Source organism: Oncorhynchus keta, chromosome 30 (genome assembly GCF_023373465.1).
Source record: "Oncorhynchus keta strain PuntledgeMale-10-30-2019 chromosome 30, Oket_V2, whole genome shotgun sequence".
NCBI classification, from domain to species: Eukaryota; Metazoa; Chordata; class Actinopteri; order Salmoniformes; family Salmonidae; genus Oncorhynchus; species Oncorhynchus keta.
Genome location: NC_068450.1, coordinates 29960763 through 29986489, shown reverse-complemented (window position 1 = coordinate 29986489; position 25727 = coordinate 29960763). Strand labels below are relative to the sequence as shown.

The 25727-nt window shown below is 44.0% G+C and overlaps 2 protein-coding genes across 16 annotated transcripts in view; both read left to right on the top strand.

Moving 5' to 3' along the window:
• LOC118363380 (uncharacterized) overlaps window positions 1-25727 on the top strand; it is a 160060-nt gene that overhangs the window by 109090 nt on the left and 25243 nt on the right. Inside the window, exons 6-7 of one of the 15 annotated variants that reach the window (XM_052488186.1) lie at window positions 1059-1172; window positions 1294-2025. The exons of the other annotated variants lie outside the window; for them this stretch is intronic. Of the exons in view, the coding sequence (XP_052344146.1) occupies window positions 1059-1172; window positions 1294-1307 (128 nt within the window). The 3' untranslated portion in view covers window positions 1308-2025. Of the gene's footprint in view, window positions 1-1058; window positions 1173-1293; window positions 2026-25727 lie in introns of those variants that run through there. 15 annotated transcript variants of the gene reach the window in all.
• LOC127913973 (uncharacterized) lies at window positions 4600-7576 on the top strand. The gene is made up of 2 exons (XM_052488192.1): window positions 4600-5306; window positions 5426-7576. The coding sequence occupies exons 1-2, from the start codon at window positions 4697-4699 to the stop codon at window positions 5680-5682; spliced, it is 867 nt and encodes a 288-aa protein (XP_052344152.1). The 5' UTR covers window positions 4600-4696; the 3' UTR covers window positions 5683-7576.

Below are 25727 nucleotides of genomic sequence, written 5' to 3'. Positions count from 1 at the left end.
ATGTGAATTTCCAAATCATGTCCAATCAATTTAATTGACCAGAGATGGACTCTAATCAAGTTGAGGAAACATCTCAAGGACGATCAATGGAAACAGGATACACACGTCTCATAGGGGTCTGAATACTTATGTATTTTTGGTCTGCAGTCCTCTGCATGCAAACAGTTGCTACATTGAAAGTCTGGGCAGTCAACATTGTCTCAGAATAAAGCAAAAATAAACACAGCTCCTGCACCATTGAAAATGTTCAATAATGACCTCCATCTGAGAAATACGGCCAGTTAGGCTTCTGTGTCTCTCTCCTTACAGGATGAACAAATGAACAAAAAGAGTTCACAATAATGGCAAAATCCAAAAAGCAGAAATATGTTTCCTCCTTTAAATCCACACGAAAGCAGTGTCTTTGCACATACCGTTGGTCACAGCATCAGTTAATGTTGGCAGCCATACAATGCAGTTCCAGCCAGGTCATGTTGCAGGGAAAAGGCAACAGGCAGCAGGGAATCCAGCCACAATTAGTGTGGGAAACCTCTGAGGTCCCAGACACAAGGTTGGGAGAAACCTTGCTAGCTTGATACTGATAGCTACCAGCTAGGCTAGTAGCTAAGCTACGGTGAACAACTTCAGGCTTTTTGGTCTGGCAGGATCCCGGGACAGATTGTAGCTGTCACAGCAGCTGAGGCTAACCGCGATGCAGGACCCAAAGTAAAAAAGTATGTAAATTAAACTTTGCAAGGAGACACTGTCGCAACTTTCAAAAACAATAAACTGAGGAGACAAAGTTTTTAGGGATTGAGGCTAATAATACCCTACAACAGTTGCCCCCACCACTGTGATAGAGGCAACCACTGGTAAGAGGAATGAAACCTTAGTAATTGCTCAACACAATACATGATTTTACTGCAGTCTCCCTTCATCAGAACATTCAGCAGAAATCTCCTCATGGGCTGGTAGGTTTTATGTTGATAGCAGATCGTACTCCAGTTCATTTTTATGGATTTGATTAATTAGATGATTAGTTCATTTAGGTCTTATATCGTCTCCCTTCTGTCCCCCAGGATCCGGGTTCAATGTGTTTGTTTATTTCCAATTTGCTGAAGTCTTCATTCTGCTGACAATCTGTCTGGGATCATACTTGTTTTACAAGAAGACAACCTGTCCTCAAGAACAAGGTCAGTAATGCATCACTGTAACTTTGTTTAACGTATTTTGTCTGATAAGTAACATTGAATTATTATTCTTAATTCGCTCTCCCCCCTCTCTCTCGCTCACTCTATTTTTCTCTCTCTCCAGATGATGGTGAGTAAGCAGAGTGTTTGCAGTCTCTCAGGTTGATCACGGTGGGACTCTAAGAGGGGTGTTGATGTCATGAGTTGCCATGGAGACCACGACTAATGATGATGTTATACTGCTTATTGCTGTTTTACTCTTAATCAAGCTCAAACTCAAAGCACAGTCACGTATTTAGTTCTTTTGACATACGTCTTCATAGTTTTATAATGTTCCTTCAGACCTGCCCTTAACAAAGTAATAATGAATGATCTATGCGATGGTATTTATTTAATGGTATTTTAACTCTTGAATTGTAGTGTTGTAGCGGTTTTTCATTTGTACATACAGTTTTTTATAAACTAATGAAAGTGCTATTGTGTTTTTGAAAAATACATTTTCTTTCGTATTCGATTGTGACCTAAGGCATTCACAAACAGATGTTTATTTTGCGATAGCAAATATGTAGAGTTCAAAAGGTACATGCACTCAAAACTATGAAAAGGAATGCAAAAATAATGCACTTAATTTAATCAATGCTCAAAAGAATACAAAAATGTTCTAGAAAACAAAAACAGAGGATGCATTTTGACCACATGTTTTTATTAGTGCTGGGGAACTGTAACAGACACTTCCATTCTTACTGTAACTTCATCATGTTTTGATTTGATGTGGTATTTCTGCGATTTTGAATGCATTGAAATAAAATCAAGCTACTTTTGAAACATTCTGGACCTTCAGAATGGCACCAAAGGAGATGACTGTCGTTTTACGATCCCATAACCAATTGTGCTATTATGTATGTTTTTTTGCGTTATTTTGAACCTAATGTTTCTGCCATTGTGTCTTATGACCGAAAAAAGCTTCTAGATGTCAGAACAGCGATTTCTCACCCCATGCTGGAGGAATACTTTTTCTTCAACGAGAAGGATGGGATGGATTTATTTCAGACGCCTGACAAGACCCTCATCCCCGTTATTCACAGGAGAAAGAGACAGGGGTATTGGGGACGAAGGTCTGGGTGCCTTGTAAGGAGGGTAGTCTACCTTTACCATCGGTCCTATTAGCCAACATACAATCAATCGATAATAAAATAGACAAACACTAAAACCGCACTCAATGAGCTGTATACGGCCATAAGCAAACAGGAAAATGCTCATCCAGAGGCGGTGCTCCTAGTGGCCGGGGACATTAATGCAGGGAAACTCAAATCCGTTTGGTCTCATTTCTACCAGTATGTTAAATGTGCAACCAGATGGAAAACAACTCTACACCACATTTACTCCAAACACAGGGACACGTACAAAAGCTCTCCCTCGCCCTCCATTTGGCAAATCTGACCATAATTCTATCCTCCTGATTCCTGCTTACAAGCAAAAACAAAAGCAAGAAGCATCAGTGACTCGGTCAATTAGAAAGTGTTCAGATGAAGCAGATTCTAAGCTACAGGACTGTTATGCTAGCACAGACTGGAATATGTTCCGGGATTCTTCCGATGACATTGAGGAGTTTACCACATCCGTCACTGGCTTCATCAATAAGTGCATCGATGACGTCGTCCCCACAGTGACTGTACCCCAACCAGAAGCCATGGAATACAGGCAACATCCACACTGAGCTAAAGGGTAGAACTGCTGCTTTCAAGGAGCGGGACTCTAACCCGGAAGCTTTAAAAAAATCTCGCTATGCCCTCCGACAAACCATTAAAATGGCAAAGCGTCAATACAGGACTAAGATTGGATCGTACTGCACTGGCTCTGATGCTCGCAGGATGTGGCAGGGCTTGCAAACTAATACAGACTACAAAGGGAAGCACAGCCGTGAGCTGCCCAGTGACACGAGCCCACCAGACGATCTATAATATTTATATGCTTGCTTCGAGGAAAGTAACATTGAAGAATGCATGAGAGCATCAGCTGTTCCGTAGGACTGGCTCAAACGCAATAAGAAAGAAAGAAACTCCACAAATTAACTTTTAACAAGGCACATTTGTTAATTGGGAAAGGGGTACCGCTAGTGCCCGGCCTCGACAACATCCGGTGAAATTGCAGAGCGCAAAAGTCAAAATACAAAAGTAGTAATATTAAAAATGAATGAAAACACTGTAGTTTTAAACACCATTCTTTAGCTTCGAATCTTGGTAATCGAACCACTTTGTCCGATTTACAAAAGGCTTTACGGCAAAAGCATAGCATTTGATCGTCTGAGGACAGCGCCTCACTCAGTTCCTGCATTAACATAAATTCATAACCTGCACAGGTGTCACAAAACTCAAAAACAGCGATAAAATAAATCACTTACCTTTGAAGATCTTCATCTTTTTGCAATCCAAAGGGTCCCAGTTACACAATAATGGTCTCTTTGTTCAATAAAGTCCTTCTTTATTTCCATTTATTTGGCGCGTTTGATTCAGAAATACACAAAGGAATCTAAAAAGTTACCGGTAAACTTTGTCCAAACAATTCAAACAATGTTTCTAATCCAACTTCAGGTACCCTAATATGTAAATAATCGATCGAAATTCACCCAATTTATTGTGGGACGCTTGTGGAATGCTACCCGAAACGTTTGACCCAAGTTAAACCATTTAAAGGCAATGCTACCAAATACTAATTGAGTGTATGTAAACTTCTGACCCACTGAGAATGTGATGAAAGAAATAAAAGCTGAAATAAATCATTCTCTCTACTATTATTCTGACATTTCACATTCTTAAAATGAAGTGGTGATCCTAACTGACCTAAAACAGGGATTTTTTAAATAGGATTAAATGTCAAGAATTGTGAAAAACTGAGTTTAAATGTATTTGGCTAAGGTGTATGTAAACTGGGTATCTACAAGGCCATGAATAGGCAGCGCTGTGGATTGGCATTTCCCTGATAACTCTATTGAAGGCACATTTTAAATGAAGAAGTTAGACATAACATTTGTGTCATTGCTAATTATTTTCTCACAGGGAGTAGTTATTTTAGATTAGCTGAATGTTTACTGAGGTTTGTACTTAAATAGGACAACCCATATGTATGAGAGCTGTTTTGGTATCTTCCCTGTATAAAGGGGGTGGGCACAAGGGGCGGTCGGCCGAGGAGAGAGCCAGAGACCGTCTGGGAGTTGATGGAGCAGTTTGAGGAGGGATATCGGAGGGGGATGTTGGTTAGGAGTATTCTGCAGTGCAGGCGTCCTGAAGAGCGTGTCATCAGTCCGGTGAAACCTGTGCCGGCTCCACGCACCAGGCCTCCAGTGCGCGTTCCCAGCTTGGTACATCCTGTGTCGGCTCCCTGCACTCGCCCTGAGAAATGTGTCATCAGTCCGGTGAAACATGTGCCGGCACCACACGCCAGGCCTCCAGTTCGCCTTCCCAGCCCGGTACGTCCTGTGCCGGCTCCCCGCACTCGCCCCGAAGAGCGTGTCACCACTCCTTTGCAACATGTGCCGGCTCCATGCACCAGGCCTACAGTGCGCCTTCCCAGCCTGGTACGTCCTGTGCCATCTCCCCACACCAGGGCTCCAGTGCGCCTCCACAGCCCGGTACGTCCAGTGCCGGCACCCCGCACTCGGTGTACAGTCCGGAGTCTCCAGCGACGGTCTACGGTCCGGAGCCTCCACAGACGGTCCACGGTCCGGAGACTCCAGTGACGGTCTACAGCCCGGAACCTCCAGCAACGGTTCACAGTCCAGAGATTCCAGCGACGGTTCACAGTCCAGAGCTTCCAGCGACTGTTCACAGTCCAGAGCATCCAGCGACGGTTCACGGTCCACAGCTTCCAGTGACGGTCCACGGTCCACTGTTTCCAGTGACGGTCCACGGCCCGGAGCTTCCTGCGTCGGTGCCATGGCCGGATCCTTCCTCTGCGCCGGTGCTCAGTTCGGGCACGGCGTCCAGTCCCGCTCCACGGCCGGAGCATTCCTCTGCACCGGTGCTCAGTTCGGGCACGGCGTCCAGTCCCGCTCCACGGCCGGAGCATTCCTCTGCGCCGGTGCTCAGTTCGGGCACGGCGTCCAGTCCCGCTCCACGGCCGGAGCCTTCCTCTGCGCCGGTGCTCAGTTCGGGCACGGCGTCCAGTCCCGCTCATGGCCGGAGCATTCCTCTGCGCTGGTGCTCAGTTCGGGCACGGCGTCCAGTCCCGCTCCACGGCCGGAGCCTTCCTCTGCGCAGGTGCTCAGTTCGTGCACGGCGTCCAGTCCCGCTCATGGCCGGAGCATTCCTCTGCGCCGGTGCTCAGTTCGGGCACGGCGTCCAGTCCCGCTCCACGGCCGGAGCCTTCCTCTGCGCAGGTGCTCAGTTCGTGCACGGCGTCCAGTCCCGCTCATGGCCGGAGCCTTCCTCTGCGCCGGTGCTCAGTTCGGGCACGGCGTCCAGTCCCGCTCCATGGCCGGAGCCTTCCTATGCGCTGGTGCACAGTGTTTCCCTGACACCAACTCAGTCAGTGCTCAACTGCTAGATGAACTTAATGCACTCCTCCAAGGAGGAACAACCATCCCTGGTGCAAGAAAGGTTGAGAAACACTGTTACACCACACAGGACATGTGTTCACTCCGTGGTGGAAAAAGTACCAAATTGTCACACTTGAGTAAATGTAAAATACCTTCATAGAAAATGACTCAATAAAAGTGAAAGTCACCCAGCAAAGTACTACTTGAGTAAAAGTCTAAGTATTTGGCTTTAAATATCCTGTAAATGTAATTGCAAAAATATACTGAAGTATCAAAAGTATGAATAATGTCCTATTCCTTATATTAAGCAAACCAGACAGCACCATTTTATTTTCTTACATTTTTAAAAGATTGTGTCCAACAATCAGACATAATTTCCAAATGAAGCATTTGTGTTTAGTGAGTCTTCCAGATCAGAGGCAGTAGGGATGACTAGGGATGTTATCTTGTTAAGTGTGTGAATTGGACCATTTTCCTGTCCAGCTAAGCATTCAAAATGTAATGAGTACATTTGGGGAAAAGTATGGAGTAAAAAATATTTTCTTGTTATCAAAAATATAAATAGTAAAATACAGATACCCCAAAACATTACACCACTGTGTTGACTGTGAGCGTTCTAATTTTATATAACTAGGCAAGTCAGTTAAGAACAAATTCTTATTTACAATGACCTAGGAACAGTGGATGAACTGCCTTGTTCAGGGGCAGAATGCGAGGAATCAATCTAGCAACCTTTCGGTTACTGACCCAATGCTCTAACCACCGGTAGCCACCTGCAGCCCTGATGTGGAAATACATTTATTCCCCAAAAAATCAAGTTGTGTTTTAATAGACCTTTTGTTTGTGAACTGAATAAATGTTGAGGGCCACAGAAAATGTTACGGCAGGTCAGATATGTTCCCCTGGATGCTATTGTTAATGAAGGGATGATGCCTCTATATGTTTGCCTGGTTCCATTCTGTATATGCTCTGTAGACACCTCTTCTGTCATTGCACTGCTATCATTGTGTGGCCAGCGACCTTTCAGTTACTGGGCCAACGCTCTGACCTCAAGGCTACCTGGTGTCAGAGAAGGCTACTTTGTTGTTTTTTGTTTATGCAACATATGATGTAATGTATAATAACTGATTCCAATAATGTATCGATGTCATGAATTATAGATGACGCCAATAGAAAATGTGTTTGACTGTGATTTTTGTTTGTTGATTGGTTCACTGTGGAGTGACACTTTAATAACTGTTTCTAACTAACTTTAACTCTAAATGAGACATTTGGAATGGCAAAGGAGAAACACAGAGAGGAGTTGACTACACACCACAAACAGACTGGACCATCTTTATGCCACTACAGGGCAATACCATAATGACTATCATAAATACTATGTCATAAAGAGAATGTATACCCCCAGAAACAGGATAGTACTGTCAGCTGCATTTGTGTTCTGAACATGTATTCATTTAGGTGAAAAAGCAATTATTTTTTATAAAAAGCAATTAAAAGGAATTGCTTGTTTGTTTTCAACCTATTTTCAATAAAGTAGCCTATTCTATATAGAAAGAATTCACATAGAGATAATCCTTTTTTTAAATCCAATGAAAACAAACATTCTAGAGAGAGAGAGAGATAAAGAGAGGTGTGCATGACCTCATTCTGGACCTCCTTTCTCATGATCTAATACTTTTTAAACATTCTGGACCTCATTTCACATTATCTACCTCTTTTTGTTTAAAGCACAACAAACTAAGTGAGTATGTGCAGCGGCCCACTGAAAGACATGTTAGAACACTGTATATTGGGAAGGCTTTTTAAATGGGGAACTGTAGCACAATGTTTCTTTCTGTAGCTTCGTCTTTTAATTACATGTATTTGTGTGATTTTCAATATGCATAGAAATAAAAAGCAAGCTGCTTTTAGAAAACATGTTGAACCTCATTATCTACTACTTTTGAAACATTTTGGACATCCTTCCTCATTAACTTCATTAGCTTCAATACCATACAACACTCCTTCCGTGGCCTCCAACTGCTCTTAAACGCTAGTAAAACCAAATGCATGTTTTTCAACCGTTCGCTGCCTGCACCCGCACGCCCGACTAGCATCACCACCCTTGATGGTTCCGACCTAGAATATGTGGACATCTATAAGTACCTAGGTGTCTGACTGTTAACTCTCCTTCCAGACTCATATCAAACATCTCCAATCTAAAATCAAATCTAGAGTCGGCTTTCTATTCCGCAACAAAGCCTCCTTCACTCACGCCGCCAAACTTACCCTAGTAAAACTGACTATCCTACCGATCCTCGACTTCGGCGATGTCATCTACAAAATAGCTTCCAATACTCTACTCAGCAAACTGGATGCAGTTTATCACAGTGCCATCCGTTTTGTTACTAATGCACCTTATACAACCCACCACTGCGACCTGTATGCTCTAGTCGGCTGGTCCTCGCTACATATTTGCCGCCAGACCCACTGGCTCCAGGTCATCTACAAGTCCATGCTAGGTAAAGCTCCGCCTTATCTCAGTTCACTGGTCACGATGGCAACACCCACCCGTAGCACGCGCTCCAGCAGGTGTATTTCACTGATCATCCCTAAAGCCAACACCTAATTTGGCCGCCTTTCGTTCCAGTTCTCTGCTGCCTGTGACTGGAACGAATTGCAAAAATCGCGGAAGTTGGAGACTTTTATCTCCCTCACTAACTTTAAACATGTGCTATCTGAGCAGCTAAACGATCGCTGCAGCTGTACATAGTCTATCGGTAAATAGCCCACCCAATTTACCTACCTCACCCCCATACTGTTTTTATTTATTTACTTTTCTGCTCTTTTGCACACCAGTATATCTTCCTGCACATGACCATCTGATCATTTATCACTCCAGTGTTAATCTGCTAAATTGTAATTATTCGCCTACCTCCTCATGCCTTTTGCACACAATGTATATAGACTCTTTTTTTCGTATTTTTTTCTACTGTGAGAATATGTACATAACGATATATGAATGAGTGATGGTACAGAGCAGCATAGGCAAGATACAGTAGATGGTATCGAGTACAGTATATACATATGAGATGAGTATGTAAACAAAGTGGCATAGTTAAAGTGGCTAGTGATACATGTATTACATAAGGATGCAGTAGATGATATGGAGTACAGTATATACGTATGCATATGAGATGAATAATGTAGGGTATGTAACATTATATTAGGTAGCATTGTTTAAAGTGGCTAGTGATATATTTTACATCATTTCCCATCAATATCCCATTATTAAAGTGGCTGGAGTTGAGTCAGTGTCAGTGTCAGTGTGTTGGCAGCAGCCACTCAATGTTAGTGGTGGCTGTTTAACAGTCTGATGGCCTTGAGATAGAAGCTGTTTTTCAGTCTCTCGGTCCCAGCTTTGATGCACCTGTACTGACCTCGCCTTCTGGATGATAGCGGGGTGAACAGGCAGTGGCTCGGGTGGTTGTTGTCCTTGATGATCTTTATGGCCTTCCTGTAACATCGGGTGGCGTAGGTGTCCTGGAGGGCAGGTAGTTTGCCCCCGGTGATGCGTTGTGCAGACCTCATTACCCTCTGGAGAGCCTTACGGTTGTGGGCGGAGCAGTTGCCGTACCAGGCGGTGATACAGCCCACCAGGATGCTCTCGATTGTGTATCTGTAGAAGTTTGTGAGTGCTTTTGGTGACAAGCCAAATTTCTTCAGCTTCCTGAGGTTGAAGAGGCGCTGCTGCGCCTTCTTCACGATGCTGTCTGTGTGAGTGGACCAATTCAGTTTGTCTGTGATGTGTATGCCGAGGAACTTAAAACTTGCTACCCTCTCCACTACTGTTCCATCAATATGGATAGGGGGGTGTTCCCTCTGCTGTTTCCTGAAGTCCACAATCATCTCCTTAGTTATGTTGACGTTGAGTGTGAGGTTATTTTCCTGACACCACACTCTGAGGGCCCTCACCTCCTCCCTGTAGGCCGTCTCGTCGTTGTTGGTAATCAAGCCTACCACTGTTGTGTCGTCCGCAAACTTGATGATTGAGTTGGAGGCGTGCGTGGCCACGCAGTCGTGGGTGAACAGGGAGTACAGGAGAGGGCTCAGAACACACCCTTGTGGGGCCCCAGTGTTGAGGATCAGCGGGGTGGAGATGTTGTTGCCTACCCTCACCACCTGAGGGCGGCCCGTCAGGAAGTCCAGTACCCAGTTGCACAGGGCGGGGTCGAGACCCAGGATGACGAGCTTGTAGGGTACTATGGTGTTGAATGCCGAGCTGTAGTCGATGAACAGCATTCTCACATAGGTATTCCTCTTGTCCAGATGGGTTAGGGCAGTGTGCAGTGTGGTTGAGATTGCATCGTCTGTGGACCTATTTGGGCGGTAAGCAAATTGGAGTGGGTCTAGGGTGTCAGGTAGGGTGGAGGTGATATGGTCCTTGACTAGTCTCTCAAAGCACTTCATGATGACGGAAGTGAGTGCTACGGGGCGGTAGTCGTTTAGCTCAGTTACCTTAGCTTTCTTGGGAACAGGAACTATGGTGGCCCTCTTGAAGCATGTGGGAACAGCAGACTGGTATAGGGATTGATTGAATATGTCCGTAAACACACCGGCCAGCTGGTCTGCGCATGCTCTGAGGGCGTGGCTGGGGATGCCGTCTGGGCCTGCAGCCTTGCGAGGGTTAACACGTTTAAATGTCTTACTCACCTCGGCTGCAGTGAAGGAGAGTCCGCATGTTTTGGTTGCAGGCCGTGTCAGTGGCACTGTATTACATTTACATTTAAGTCATTTAGCAGACGCTCTTATCCAGAGCGACTTACAAATTGGTGCATACACCTTATGACATCCAGTGGAACAGCCACTAGCATCTAAATCTTTTTTTTTTTTTTTTGGGGGGGGGGGGGTGAGAAGGATTACTTACCCTTACTTACCCTATCCTAGGTATTCCTTGAAGAGGTGGGGTTTCAGGTGTCTCCGGAAGGTGGTGATTGACTCCGCTGTCCTGGCGTCGTGAGGGAGTTTGTTCCACCATTGGGGGCCAGAGCAGCGAACAGTTTTGACTGGGCTGAGCGGGAACTGTACTTCCTCAGTGGTAGGGAGGCGAGCAGGCCAGAGGTGGATGAACGCAGTGCCCTTGTTTGGGTGTAGGGCCTGATCAGAGCCTGGAGGTACTGAGGTGCCGTTCCCCTCACAGCTCCGTAGGCAAGCACCATGGTCTTGTAGCGGATGCGAGCTTCAACTGGAAGCCAGTGGAGAGAGCGGAGGAGCGGGGTGACGTGAGAGAACTTGGGAAGGTTGAACACCAGACGGGCTGCGGCGTTCTGGATGAGTTGTAGGGGTTTAATGGCACAGGCAGGGAGCCCAGCCAACAGCGAGTTGCAGTAATCAAGACGGGAGATGACAAGTGCCTGGATTAGGACCTGCGCCGCTTCCTGTGTGAGGCAGGGTCGTACTCTGCGGATGTTGTAGAGCATGAACCTACAGGAACGGGACACCGCCTTGATGTTAGTTGAGAACGTCAGGGTGTTGTCCAGGATCACGCCAAGGTTCTTAGCGCTCTGGGAGGAGGACACAATGGAGTTGTCAACCGTGATGGCGAGATCATGGAACGGGCAATCCTTCCCCGGGAGGAAGAGGAGCTCCGTCTTGCTGAGGTTCAGCTTGAGGTGGTGATCCGTCATCCACACTGATATGTCTGCCAGACATGCAGAGATGCGATTCGCCACCTGGTCATCAGAAGGGGGAAAGGAGAAGATTAATTGTGTGTCGTCTGCATAGCAATGATAGGAGAGACCATGTGAGGTTATGACAGAGCCAAGTGACTTGGTGTATATGGGTGGCGAGAATAAGAGAGGGCCTACCAAGAACAGAGCCCTGGGGTGACACCAGTGGTGAGAGCCCTGGGGGACACCGCGTGGTGAGGAGACAGATTCTCGCCACGCCACCTGGTAGGAGCGACCTGTCAGGTAGGACGCAATCCAAGCGTGGGCCGCGCCATAGAGATGCCCAACTCGGAGAGGGTGGAGAGGAGGATCTGATGGTTCACAGTATCGAAGGCAGCCGATAGGTCTAGAAGGATGAGAGCAGAGGAGAGAGAGTTAGCTTTAGCAGTGCGGAGCGCCTCCGTGATACAGAGAAGAGCAGTCTCAGTTGAATGACTAGTCTTGAAACCTGACTGATTTGGATCAAGAAGGTCATTCTGAGAGAGATAGCGGTAGAGCTGGCGAAGGACGGCACGCTCAAGAGTTTTGGAGAGAAAAGAGAGAAGGGATACTGGTCTGTAGTTGTTGACATCGGAGGGATCGAGTGTAGGTTTTTTCAGAAGGGGTGCAACTCTCGCTCTCTTGAAGACGGGAGGGACGTAGCCAGCGGTCAGGGATGAGTTGATGAGCGAGGTGAGGTAAGGGAGAAGGTCTCCGGAAATGGTCTGGAGAAGAGAGGAGGGGATAGGGTCAAGCGGGCAGGTTGTTGGGCGGCCGGCCGTCACAAGACGCGAGATTTCATCTGGAGAGAGAGGGGAGAAAGAGGTCAGAGCATAGGGTAGGGCAGTGTGAGCAGAACCAGCGGTGTCGTTTGACTTAGCAAACGAGGATCGGATGTCGTCGACCTTCTTTTCAAAATGGTTGACGAAGTCATCTGCAGAGAGGGAGGAGGGGGGATTCAGGAGGGAGGAGAAGGTGGCAAAGAGCTTCCTGGGGTTAGAGGCAGATGCTTGGAATTTAGAATGGTAGAAAGTGGCTTTAGCAGCAGAGACAGAGGAGGAAAATGTAGAGAGGAGGGAGTGAAAGGATGCCAGGTCCGCAGGGAGGCGAGTTTTCCTCCATTTCCGCTCGGCTGCCCGGAGCCCTGTTCTGTGAGCTCGCAAGGAGTCGTCGAGCCACGGAGCGGGAGGGGAGGACCGAGCCGGCCTGGAGGATAGGGGACATAGGGAGTCAAAGGATGCAGTAAGGGAGGAGAGGAGGGTTGAGGAGGCAGAATCAGGAGATAGGTTGGAGAAAGTTTGAGCAGAGGGAAGAGATGATAGGATGGAAGAGGAGAGAGTAGCGGGGGAGAGAGAGCGAAGGTTGGGACGGCGCGGTACCATCCGAGTAGGGGCAGTGTGGGAAGTGTTGGATGAGAGCGAGAGGGAAAAGGATACAAGGTAGTGGTCGGAGACTTGGAGGGGAGTTGCAATGAGGTTAGTGGAAGAACAGCATCTAGTAAAGATGAGGTCAAGCGTATTGCCTGCCTTGTGAGTAGGGGGAAGGTGAGAGGGTGAGGTCAAAGAGGAGAGGAGTGGAAAGAAGGAGGCAGAGAGGAATGAGTCAAAGGTAGACGTGGGGAGGTTAAAGTCGCCCAGAACTGTGAGAGGTGAGCCGTCCTCAGGAAAGGAGCTTATCAAGGCATCAAGCTCATTGATGAACTCTCCGAGGAACCTGGAGGGCGATAAATGATAAGGATGTTAAGCTTGAAAGGGCTGGTAACTGTGACAGCATGGAATTCAAAGGAGGCGATAGACAGATGGGTAAGGGAGAAAGAGAGAAAGACCACTTGGGAGAGATGAGGATCCCGGTGCCACCACCCCGCTGACCAGAAGCTCTCGGGGTGTGTGAGAACACGTGGGCGGACGAGGAGAGAGCAGTAGGAGTAGCAGTGTTATCTGTGGTGATCCATGTTTCCGTCAGTGCCAAGAAGTCAAGGGACTGGAGGGAGGCATAGGCTGAGATGAACTCTGCCTTGTTGGCCGCAGATCGGCAGTTCCAGAGGCTACCGGAGACCTGGAACTCCACGTGGGTCGTACGCGCTGGGACCACCAGATTAGGGTGGTCGCGGCCACGCGGTGTGGAGCGTTTGTATGGTCTGTGCAGAGAGGAGAGAACAGGGATAGACAGACACATAGTTGACAGGCTACAGAAAAGGCTACGCTAATGCAAGGAGATTGGAATGACAAGTGGACTACACGTCTCGAATGTTCAGAAAGTTAAGCTTACGTAGCAAGAATCTTATTGACTAAAATGATTAAAATGATACAGTACTGCTAAAGTAGGCTAGCTGGCAGTGGCTGCGTTGTTGACACTACACTAATCAAGTCGTTCCGTCGAGTGTAATAGTTTCTACAGTGCTGCTATTCGGGGGCTAGCTGGCTAGCTAGCAGTGTTGTTTACGTTACGTTGCGTTAAAAGAACGACAATAGCTGGCTAGCTAACCTAGGAAATCGCTCTAGACTACACAATTATCTTTGAAACAAAGACGGCTATGTAGCTAGCTACGATCAAACAAATCAAACCGTTGTACTGTAATGAAATGAAATGAAAATGTGATACTGCCTGACCGGTGATTGAATTCGAAACAGTAGACGTTGGCTAGCTGTTAGCTGTTAGCTGTTGGCTAGCTAGCAGAGTCTCCTACGTTAAGGACGACAAATAGCTGGCTAGCGAACCTCAGTGAATTAAGATAATCACTCCAAGGCTACACACACTAAACTACACAATTATCTTGGAAACAAAGACAGCTATGTAGCTAGCTAACACTAGACTAATCAAGTCGTTCAGTAGAGTGAATAGCACTACAGTGATGCTAATCTGTGTGCGTTAGCTAGCGCTTGCTAGCTCCTGGGCGAATAGCAGTGAAGGCTACGTTAGGGCGACGAAATACGATAATTATGCAATTATCTCTGATACAAGGACGGCTACGTAGCTAGCTAAGAAGAATTGCTAAGATTAGACAAATCAACCGTTGTACTATAATGAAATGTAATGAAAAAGTTATACAACCTGCAGAGCGAAGTGCGAATGCGACCGCTCGCTCCAACCCGGAACCTGATCAAGTATTGTCCTCAAAGCGGGCCAAAAAGTTATTTAGTCTGCCTGGGAGCAAGACATCCTGGTCCGTGACTGGGCTGGTTTTCTTCTTGTAGTCCGTGATTGACTGTAGACTCTGCCACATGCCTCTTGTGTCTGAGCCGTTGAATTGAGATTCTACTTTGTCTCTGTACTGACGCTTAGCTTGTTTGATAGCCTTGCGGAGGGAATAGCTGCACTGTTTGTATTCGGTCATGTTACCAGTCACCTTGCCCTGATTAAAAGCAGTGGTTCGCGCTTTCAGTTTCACACGAATGCTGCCATCAATCCACGGTTTCTGGTTAGGGAATGTTTTAATCGTTGCTATGGGAACGACATCTTCAACGCACGTTCTAATGAACTCGCACACCGAATCAGCGTATTCGTCAATGTTGTTATCTGACGCAATACGAAACATATCCCAGTCCACGTGATGGAAGCAGTCTTGGAGTGTGGAGTCAACTTGGTCGGACCAGCGTTGGACAGACCTCAGCGTGGGAGCTTCTTTTTTTAGTTTCTGTCTGTAGGCAGGGATCAACAAAATGGAGTCGTGGTCAGCTTTTCCGAAAGGAGGGCGTGGCAGGGCCTTATATGCGTCGCAGAAGTTAGAGTAACAATGATCCAAGGTTTTTCCACCCCTGGTTGCGCAATCGATATGCTGATAAAATTTTGGGAGTCTTGTTTTCAGATTAGCCTTGTTAAAATCCCCAGCTACAATGAATGCAGCCTCCGGATAAATGGATTCCAGTTTGCAAAGAGTCAAATAAAGTTTGTTCAGAGCCATCGATGTGTCTGCTTGGGGGATATATACGGCTGTGATTATAATCGAAGAGAATTCTCTTGGTAGATAATGTGGTCGACATTTGATTGTGAGGAATTCTAAATCAGGTGAACAGAAGGATTTGAGTTCCTGTATGTTTCTTTCATCACACCATGTCTCGTTAGCCATAAGGCATACGCCCCCGCCCCTCTTCTTACCAGAAAGATGTTTGTTTCTGTCGGCGCGATACGTGGAGAAACCCGCTGGCTGCACCGCCTCCGATAGCGTCTCTCCAGTGAGCCATGTTTCCGTGAAGCAAAGAACGTTACAGTCTCTGATGTCCCTCTGGAATGCTATCCTTGCTCGGATTTCATCAACCTTGTTGTCAAGAGACTGGACATTGGCGAGAAGAATGCTAGGGAGTGGTGCACGATGTGAGTCTGACCAGAAGACCGCCTCGTTTCCCTCTTTTACGGAGGCGGTTTTTTTTGGGTCGCCGCATGGGATCCATTCCGTTGTCCTGGGTGAAAGGCAGAACACAGCATCCGCATCGCAAAAATCATATTCTTGGTCGTACTGATGGACACGTTACAGACGCTCAATTAAATGAAAGCAGGACACAGCTAAACAATACAAAGCAGCTTTAGTGACAGTTTGACTAATATTCTGAGTCCATTTTTTTGTCATTCAAAGTGAGGACCCCCATTGTGAGTCAATGGATGCAGGAAATACTAAGACATAGGCCTTTGTTGTGACAGATTAATCAACATGCATTCTGTGTACGGTTTTCTAATGATGGTAGTGGGACTGTCTTGTGGTAAGCAAAACCATTCATACAGTATCTTACAGATATTATAATTGTATCTCCGTTTTATGACTAAAATCAGTGATAAGCAATCATTCATTCCAAAACATGTTTGTTAATGATTTTACTTGTAAAATGATCATATTGGTCACAAGGTTCATAAGTGAAATTATGAAAGAGGTTCAGTTGAGAACGTTATTATTTTTACTCTATCCTCAATGGCAGAATGGTTCAAACTGTTTTCTAAAGCACATCTTTTTTTGCATCCAATAACAAATGCAATTCATCAAGGTTTGAGCCCCCACAAAGTGATATATATATAAAGTCATGTTATTGTGTCTAGCCAACAGCTGTAACCCAAAAGGAATCAGTTGCAGCCTGTCAAAGACGCCAGAGAGTCGCCAGAGAGAAGGATTACTTACCCTCACTTACCCTATCCTAGGTATTCCATGAAGAGGTGGGGTTTCAGGTGTCTCCGGAAGGTGGTGATTGACTCCGCTGTCCTGGCGTCGTGAGGGAGTTTGTTCCACCATTGGGGGGCCAGAGCAGCGAACAGTTACTACTCTCATTCCTCCACAGCACCAGTGTCCTGTCCTCAGCTGTCCTCTGAGTGTCTGTCCCACGTAGAGATGAGGGTGTCCTGCTCCTCTGAGGGTGACAGTCCCCAGTACAGCTGGACTCTGGACAGACAGACACTGAATGGAACGATAGCTTTTCTCAGGGAGAAGACAGACACCGTCATACTGAAGTAGGAAATCCTGGGGACTCTCGACTGTAGCATGCCAAACCATATCAGCAATGTTACAAACACTTAAGAGATCTCTGCATGTAGTATGTCTATTGGTAAGTAGCTGTTAAATAAAATGTTTATTACCCGCTGGGCAAACCACATCATTTTAACGTGGATAATTGGGTAATATTTCGTAGAGACGTTCATCAATAAAATTTCAACCTATAAACCGGAGAGCAACATCTGTCCGGTGGAGACCACAAAGCATGTAACAAACAGTTAGATGACATACAGGATGGTCAAGCAAGTTAATGTTTCCGACTATTGATTTAGAACCTTGGAGAGTTACCGCATGTCGAAAAGAAAACATTAGCAGCCTCCACTGTTGCAGTACCATTTCATCATCATCAACATTTCAACATCATCAAATCACCTATGCTCAGTTAGACAACCAAAATATACAAAAACATTTTAGTCCAATCAATGTAAGCTAAATATGATGTGGCTATCCATGGTGATTGTTGTGTGTGTGTGTGAATGCAAGTAGAAAAACCAGGTTGGCTCACCCTACTTGTAGCGAAACATCAACTATGTTTTTAGTTTTCGTTGTCCTAGGTTACATGGATAAAATGCTTGCTCACTAGCCTAACTTCCTTTCATGAGCAATAATGCGCCAGGCCATTAGCCTTCTACATCTAGCTACACATTGAACTTCCATCCACTCAGGCCATAGGCAACATGTATGAATTAATGGTTAGATTAGAATTACATTTATAATCAATGGCCAGAGCAGATAATTAAGTAAAATGTCAAGTCTAAATCCCTATCTCCATCCATGGCTAATTTATGAACAGGATGACTTTAGCTAGCTAGCCAGCCAATGGAGGACAACGCAAAACGAGATGCAACACTTCAAATATCTTCTATAAATTATGTTCTGCTTTTAATGCGATGGTATTGTGTGAAGCCAAATCCGAACTGGCTTCCCTTGATACTTTTTTTTGTGGGCCAGGTTTCACGACATCTGCCGAAGTTGGTGCCTCTCCTTGTTCGGGCGGCGTTCGGCGGCCGACGTCACCGGCTTTCTAGCCTCCACCGAACTACATTTCTTTTTCCATTTGTTTTGTCTTGATTGTACACACCTGGTTCCCATTACGTTTGAATTATTTCCCTATTTAAACTTCTGGAGCTATCATGGTTTTGTGCGTGTTTATTGTTGTCAGTTGTCTCGTTTATGTGATTCTGGATGTTCGTTCTCCTTGTTGGAAGATTATTTTTGAGTGAAGCCACTATTATTACTCATCTCTCTGTCCTGCGCCTGACTCCGCCTTACCCACATCACCTAGACTCTGACACCAGGACCATTCAGAGTTGAGCTCAGTTATTTTAGCTCAACGCTGATTGACTATTATTTCATCATTTGTTTTATCAAGGGAGGCCAGATGCTTGCTGGCTTCTCTTGTATTCAATGCTACGATGTCATACAAAAAAAATTCTGCCAGCATCAGATAGATGGGCTACACATACTGAGAAAGAGGGCCGCTGTTTCAGTGGGCCAGATGCTTTCTCCGAAGAGATACATTCAGCCTCTTGTGAATTGAAGGAAAATTATGAAACATAGAGAGACGAAAGATACATAATGTTATGTTGTCTTTTTTTTCTTGGTCAATTTTAGGAGAAGCCTGGCTTCTAATTGTAATAAAATTAAATACATCTTTGTGTGAATTCATTCAATCCAGCATATCAATTCTTAATTTGTCGACAAATGATTGTTAAATTAAAAGCCATACTAAGTCAGTAGCACAGATGGAACTTTCTAAGCAGAGGATACATATCCTTCAAAAGTTGATATTTGCTTGCGTTGACACAATTATCCTCTACGGGATCGGTGTCCCCGCCGCGGGACGGTTGAGCTAACGTAGGCTAATGTGATTAGCATGAGGTTGTAAGTAACAAGAACATTTCCCAGGACATAGACATATCTGATATGGGCAGAAAGTTAAATTTGTGTTATTCTAACTGCACTTTCCACTTTACAGTAACTATAACAGTGAAATAATGCCATGCCATTGTTTGAGGAGAGTGCATAGATTTGAACTTGAAAATGTATTAAATATCACTAAATATATTTACATTTGAAATCATCCAGAGCTATTGTATTGTCTATTTTTGTTGAATTCTGTGTTGAATTGAAATGATAGCTGTTGGTGATTTGCAAATGTTGATGACATGATTGATAAAGATGGTTAAATTTAAGAACCTACCCTTTGGAATGTTGATTTGCTCTGTTGATACCCTTTGGAATGATTGAGTTAAATTTCATTTGCTCTGTTGAACCTACCCTTTGGAATGTTACAGTTAATCTATTTCATTTGCTCTGTTGAAACCTACCTATTTAATTTGCTTGGAATGACCCTTTGGAATCGACAGTTAATCTATTTCATTTGCTCTGTTGAACCTACCCTTTAGAATGACTTCGACAGTTAATCTATTTCATTTGCTCTGTTGAACCTACCCTTTGGAATGACTTCGACAGTTAATCTATTTCATTTGCTCTGTTGAACCTACCCTTTGGAATGACTTCGACAGTTAATCTATTTAATTTGCTCTGTTGAACCTACCCTTTGGAATGACTTCGACAGTTAATCTATTTCATTTGCTCTGTTGTTGGAATGACTCGACAGTTTCATTTGCTCTGAACCTACCCTTTGGAATGACTTCGCCAGTTAATCTATTTCATTTGCTCTGTTGAACCTACCCTTTAGAATGACTTCGACAGTTAATCTATTTCATTTCTAAGTGTAGATTGCTCAACAATAATTCTGACAATAGCACATTGGTGATAGTCAGTGACAAATACCATAGCCAAGCAGGGCTAGGCTTGGATGAAACCCTGGATCGGAGACCAAAGAATAGCTGTAGATAGATCAATTATTTTCTGATAGTGGATATAACATAAAAAACCTGCCGTTATTTGTCCTCTAGAACAGTGGTTCCCAAACCTTTTATAGTCCCATTCCCCTTCAAACATGCAAAACTCCAGCTGCGTACCCCCTCTAGCACCAGGGTCAGCACACTCTCAAATGTTGTTTTTTGCCATTATTGTAAGCCTGCCACACTAACACTATACAATACATTTAATAAACATAAGAATGAGTGGGAGTTTTTGTCACATCCCGGCTTGTGGGAAGTGACAAAGAGCTCTTATAGGACCAGGGCACAAATAATAATAATCAATAATTTTACTCTTCATTTCACTACTTTACATATAAAACCTTATTTGTTCATCAACAATTGCGAATAACTCACCACAGGTTAATGAGAATGGTGTGCTTGAAAGGATGCACATAACTCCGCAATGTTGGGTTGTATTGGAGAGAGTCTCAGTCTTAAATAATTTTACACACACAGACTGCTTGTATTTAGTTGTCATGCTAGTGAGGGCCTAGAATCCACTCTCAAATAGGTACGTGATTGGAAAGGGCTCTGAGCGCAGCCCAATCCAGAAATCTGTCAGTGGCTTCTGATTAAATTCAATTTTCACATAACCGCTTGTTCCAATTTCTATGAGGCTCTCTTGTTCTGATATTGGTAAGTGGACTGGAGGCAGGGCATGAAAGGGATAGCGAATCCAGTTGTTTGTGTCATCCATTTCGAGAAACTAACCGTGTAATTGCGCACCCAACTCACTCAGGTGCTTCAATATATCACATTTGACATTGTCCGTAATCTTGTGTTCATTTGCACACAAAAAAATCATACAATGATGTAAAGACCTGTGTGTTGTCCCTGTTAATGCCGACAGAGAAGAGCAACTTCTTAATCATAGCCTCGATTTTGTCCCGCACATTGAATATAGTTGCGGAGAGTCCCTGTAATCCTAGATTCAGATCATTCAGGCGAGAAAAAACATCACCTAGATGGGTCAGATGTGTGAGAAACTCATCATCATGCAAGCGGTCAGACAAGTGAAAAGTATGGTGAGTAAAGAAAACTTTAAGAAAGTCTCTCAATTAAAGAAAAACGTGTCAACACTTTGCCCCTTGATAACCAGCGAACTTCTGTATGTTGTGAAAGCGTTACCCATATCATTGCATAGTGCAGAAAATTCAAGAGTTCAGGGGCCTTGCTTTAACTAAGTTAACCATTTTCACTGTAGTGTCCAAAATGTCTTTCAAGCTGTCAGGCATTCCCTTGGCAGCAAGAGCCTGTCGGTGGATGTTGCAGTGTACCCAAGTGGTGTTGGGAGCAACTGCTTGCATGTGTGTTACCACTCCCCTATGTCTCCTTGTCATGGCTTTTGTGCCATCAGTACAGATACCAACACATCTTGACCACCAAAGTCCATTTGATGTTACAAAGCTGTCCAGTACTTTAAAAATATCCTTTCCTGTTGACCTGGTTTCCCGTGGTTTGCAGAAGAGGATGTTTTCCTTAATTGAACCCCCATAAACGTAGCGGGCATATACTCATCCAGCTATAACACATATAATTCACTGGCTTATATTCTAATCAGTAACTGTTTCAAAACATCTCCTGTCATGTCACTGATGCGTTGTGAAACAGTGTTGCTTGAAGAAGGCATTGTCTGTATAGTTTTTTTGGCCTTTTCCACCAGCGTTGTCCGAGCCATATCCGCGGCAGCAGGAAGAATGAAGTCCTCCACAATAGTATGGGGCTTGCCTGTCCTAGCCACTCAGTAGCTCACCATATACGACTCTTCTAGCCCCTTCTTATTAATGGTATCTGTTGCTTTTAAACATGTCTTACTACTCGAAAGTCATCTTAATTCTCGCTCAATAAACTCCTCTGGCTTATTTTCCAAATTGGCATATTTTGTTTCTAAATGTCTGCACAAGAGTGAAGGTTTCATTGAGTTGTGAGATAGTACTTTTGCATATATTGCACACTGTGGCCGAGAAAAGGCACTACTCCTAATATAAGGGAACCCCAAGTTCTCCTCATATTTGTGCCTCTTCAATGGTCCAATGTCCCTGTCTGTTGTTCGGTGCCCTCCCGGGTAAGGGGGCAGTATCTCTTCGGCTGCATCAGATTCACAACTGTCAGTGTCCATGCTAGCTGGGCTAACAACAAATGTAGAATTACTAATGCTAGCATTTTATTTGTATTAATTAAGGATCCCCATCAGATGCTGCCTCTTCCTGGGGTCCAGCAAAATTAAGGCAGTTTATACAATTTTAAAATCATTACAATACATTCACAGACTGTGTGCCCTCAGGCCCCATGTATCCATTGGATGTGCTAGTGAAAGCAGAACAACTTGTGTTGTTGACAGGTGCAGGTACTGCTGTACTGCTGGTAGTAGCAGAACTACCAGTAGAGCTGGTATGTGTCTCTATGGACGCGGGCCTTACTTTCTTAACCATTTATCTGTTTGGCTACATGCAGACTGTTTGTGGAATTCCCGCGAGAGTGTAACGGTTAATGTGATTGGATGTTAATTATTTGACTCGGCTACCTGTATTTGACATTGTGTTGTTATTTCGCTGAACACTAAATGGTTTAATCACATTTTTTTGCAGTGAAACGAGGCTACTCAGGCGAGAGAAAAACCTCACCCAAAGGTTGGAAAATAGAAATGGACTGTTTGGAAATGTAAAACAAAAACATTATATGTTATATTTAAATGTAAATCACGTTTTTATTTGGCGTACCCCCGACGGCATTACCCCAGTTTGGGAATACCTGCTCTAAAACAAGGTCAGTAATGCACCATTGTTCCAATATAGTCTCTCTCTCTCTCGCTCTCGCTCTAGCTTTCGAGATGCTTGGCTCCCCAGGTCCAGTGGACTCAGAGGAGGCCAAGCTGTGAAATACAGATAGCTTAATGTTTGTAATTCTTACTAAATACCACTTTTCTTTATAGTTGTTAAAGTGTGTACTACAGCAGGCATATTCAGTTTTTTAATGCTAAAATATAAGATTTCTGATAGGGATCCACTTTAACTAATTGTAATAAAATAAAATAAATCTTTGTGTGAATTCATTCAATCCAGAACAGTTAGAAAACAAACAAGCAATTCCTTTTTAATTGCTTTTTATAATAATAATTGCATTATCACCTAAATAAATACATGTTCAGATCACAAATGCAGCTGACAGTACTATCTTGTTTCTGGTGGTATTGTCACGAATATTACCGAAGGTGACTCCCCTTCTTGTTCGGGTGGCGCTCGGCGGTCGTCGTCGCCGGTCTACTAGCTATCACCGATCCGTTGTTCTGTGTTCCTTTGGTTTTGTCTGATTGGTATCACCTGTTTCTTGTTTGGTTGTTAGGGTGGGGTTATATATAGTTTGTTCAGCCCGCTTCTGTTTCGTGCGGGCTTGTTCGTCTGTTCTGTGTTTGAGTGTATTTTGTTTGTATTTTGGGTTTCGCGCTGTCCGGTTATTATTTCTGATCATTTGTTTTCCTACTGTTGTTCATGTTATTTTTCCTGGACATTAAAGCGTGTGTTTCCCCACATCTTTTGCTCTCTGCGCCTGACTCCACACCTCCTCACTCATTTGTCGTAACAGGTCTTTATGACAGTATTTATGATAGTCATTATGGTATTGCTCTGAAGTGGCAAACAGATGGTCCAGTCTGTTTGTGGTGTGTTATCAACACCTCTCTGTGTTTGTCCATGACCATGCCACATTAATGTAAAGTAAAAGTTAGACAAATGTATTAAAGTGTCACTCCACAATGATAAAATAATTTGCAATACAAAAAAAACAACACATTGTGGTCCAAATAGAGTTTTTAGATACTGCAAAACAATCCTAATCAAACATGGTACAATATTTTCAATGGTGTCATCTATGATTCATGACATCATCTATGCATGATTGGAATCAGTTATAATACATTACATCATATGTATGCATTAAAACAAAGTAGCCTTCTCTGACACCAGGTAGCTTTGAGGTCAGAGCATTGGCCCAGTAACTGAAAGGTCGTTAGCCCCACAATGATAGCAGTACAATGACAGAAGAGGTGTCTACAGAGCATATGAAGAATGGAACCAGGCTAACATATCATCCCTTCATTAACAATAGCATCCAGGGGAACATATCTGACCTGCCGTAACATTTTCTGTGGCCCTCAACATTTATTCAGTTCACAAACAAAAGGTCTATTAATACACACTCTCACCTTGATTTTCTATGGTAAAACATTTTCCCACACAAGGTCACCATTAGGAGGTTCACATTGAACACATGACCTGTGTGGTGTAACATTGTTTCTCAACCTTTCTTGCAACAGTTGAACTAGGACTTGAGATCGAGTTAGTGTCAGAGAAACACTAACAGACACAGCTGTATAAAGGGCATAGTGTTTACTAAATAACTTACAGTATAGAGTTCACATGGACCTACCATAAGGCTCGGTCTGTGGTACAGAAATACAAAGTTCTCACAGACTAAATTTAGTGTGAAAATTTCTTCTGTATCACATTTCCTCTTTTAGCCCTCATGGAAATCTAGTCTGAAGATCTCTTGTTCACTTGTGTGTGTGGTGTATCTTACTTCTTGTTCTATCTTATTTAATGCCTTATTGTTTACAACATAGTCATGCATTTGTCTGTGAAATAAAGAAGTGAGATCAAGACTGTGTTCAAGCACTTCCTTTTTCATTCCTGAAATACACAATCAATCTATAGCGTGTTTTTCTTAAACATCCTAGTCACACGATGTGGCAGGTTGATTTAGTTAGGAATCTGAGTTTTGGAATTGTACTGTATAGTGAATCTACAGTTGCCAACACATATCAGTGGTTGACCATTGTGAAGACAACATGCTTGAAGTGTTTGGGCTCCTGTTGATGTTAACTGGACTCTCTAATGGTAAGAGGCTACAGTTGTATGTCTATGGAGGTCATGTATGTTCTAATAATAAGGCAGTGTTATAAAGGGTAACTGAATAATTACAGCAGAGTACAATGCTGTGTTATAATGAGTAGAAAAGAAACAGACACAATGCAAGGTTAAATTATTTACTTGCCATATTAGATATTTTTTTACCCCTTATTTTACCAGGTAAGTTGACTGAGAACACATGCTCATTTACAGCAACAGCCTGGGGAATAGTTACAGGGAAGAGGAGGGGGGATGAATAAGCCAATTGGAAGCTGTGGATGATTAGGTGGCCATGATTGTATAAGGGCCAGATTGGGAATTTACTCAGGACACCGGGGTTAACACCCCTACTCTTACGATAAGGGCCATGGGATCTTCAGCGATCACAAAGAGTCAGGACACTCGTTTAATGTCCCATCCGAAAGACAGCACCCTACACAGGGCAATGTCCCCAATCACTGCCCTGGTGCACATAAAGAATTAGACCAGAGGAAAAGATGCTTCCTACTGGCCCTCCAACACCATTTCCAGCAGCATCTAGTCTCCCATCCAAGACCAACCCTGCTTAGCTTCAGAGACAAGCCAGCATTGGGTTGCAGGGTGATATGCTGCTGGGACATTCATAATGTCACAAAATGAAAATATATTAGAGTTTCAGATGAAGAATAACAGTAATCACTATCAACAAAAGTGTGATGCTAGACAGAACATAGCATGTCCCGGAGCTCTGGGAGAAACTGTCTATCTTCAGCTGATGAATAATGCCACAGCGTCTGAACTCAAATTCAAAATAGATCCCACTGGTGCAAGTTAGGACATATTAAAAATGAAAAACAACACAGTGAGATTCCATGACTCCATTAAAGCTAGATCAGTGTTCTTTATCAACAACGGGACATTTAGGACATCTTACACAGAAAAGAGTGATTCTGGTGAATATCTCTTAGAAATCTACAACTCAAACGGAACACTTTTGATCACCGGAGGAGTACAACTGATCATTGGAGCTGAGGAGCTAAAAAGTTCATATGTCTTTGCCAAGTAAGAATCTTCCAAAGAAGCT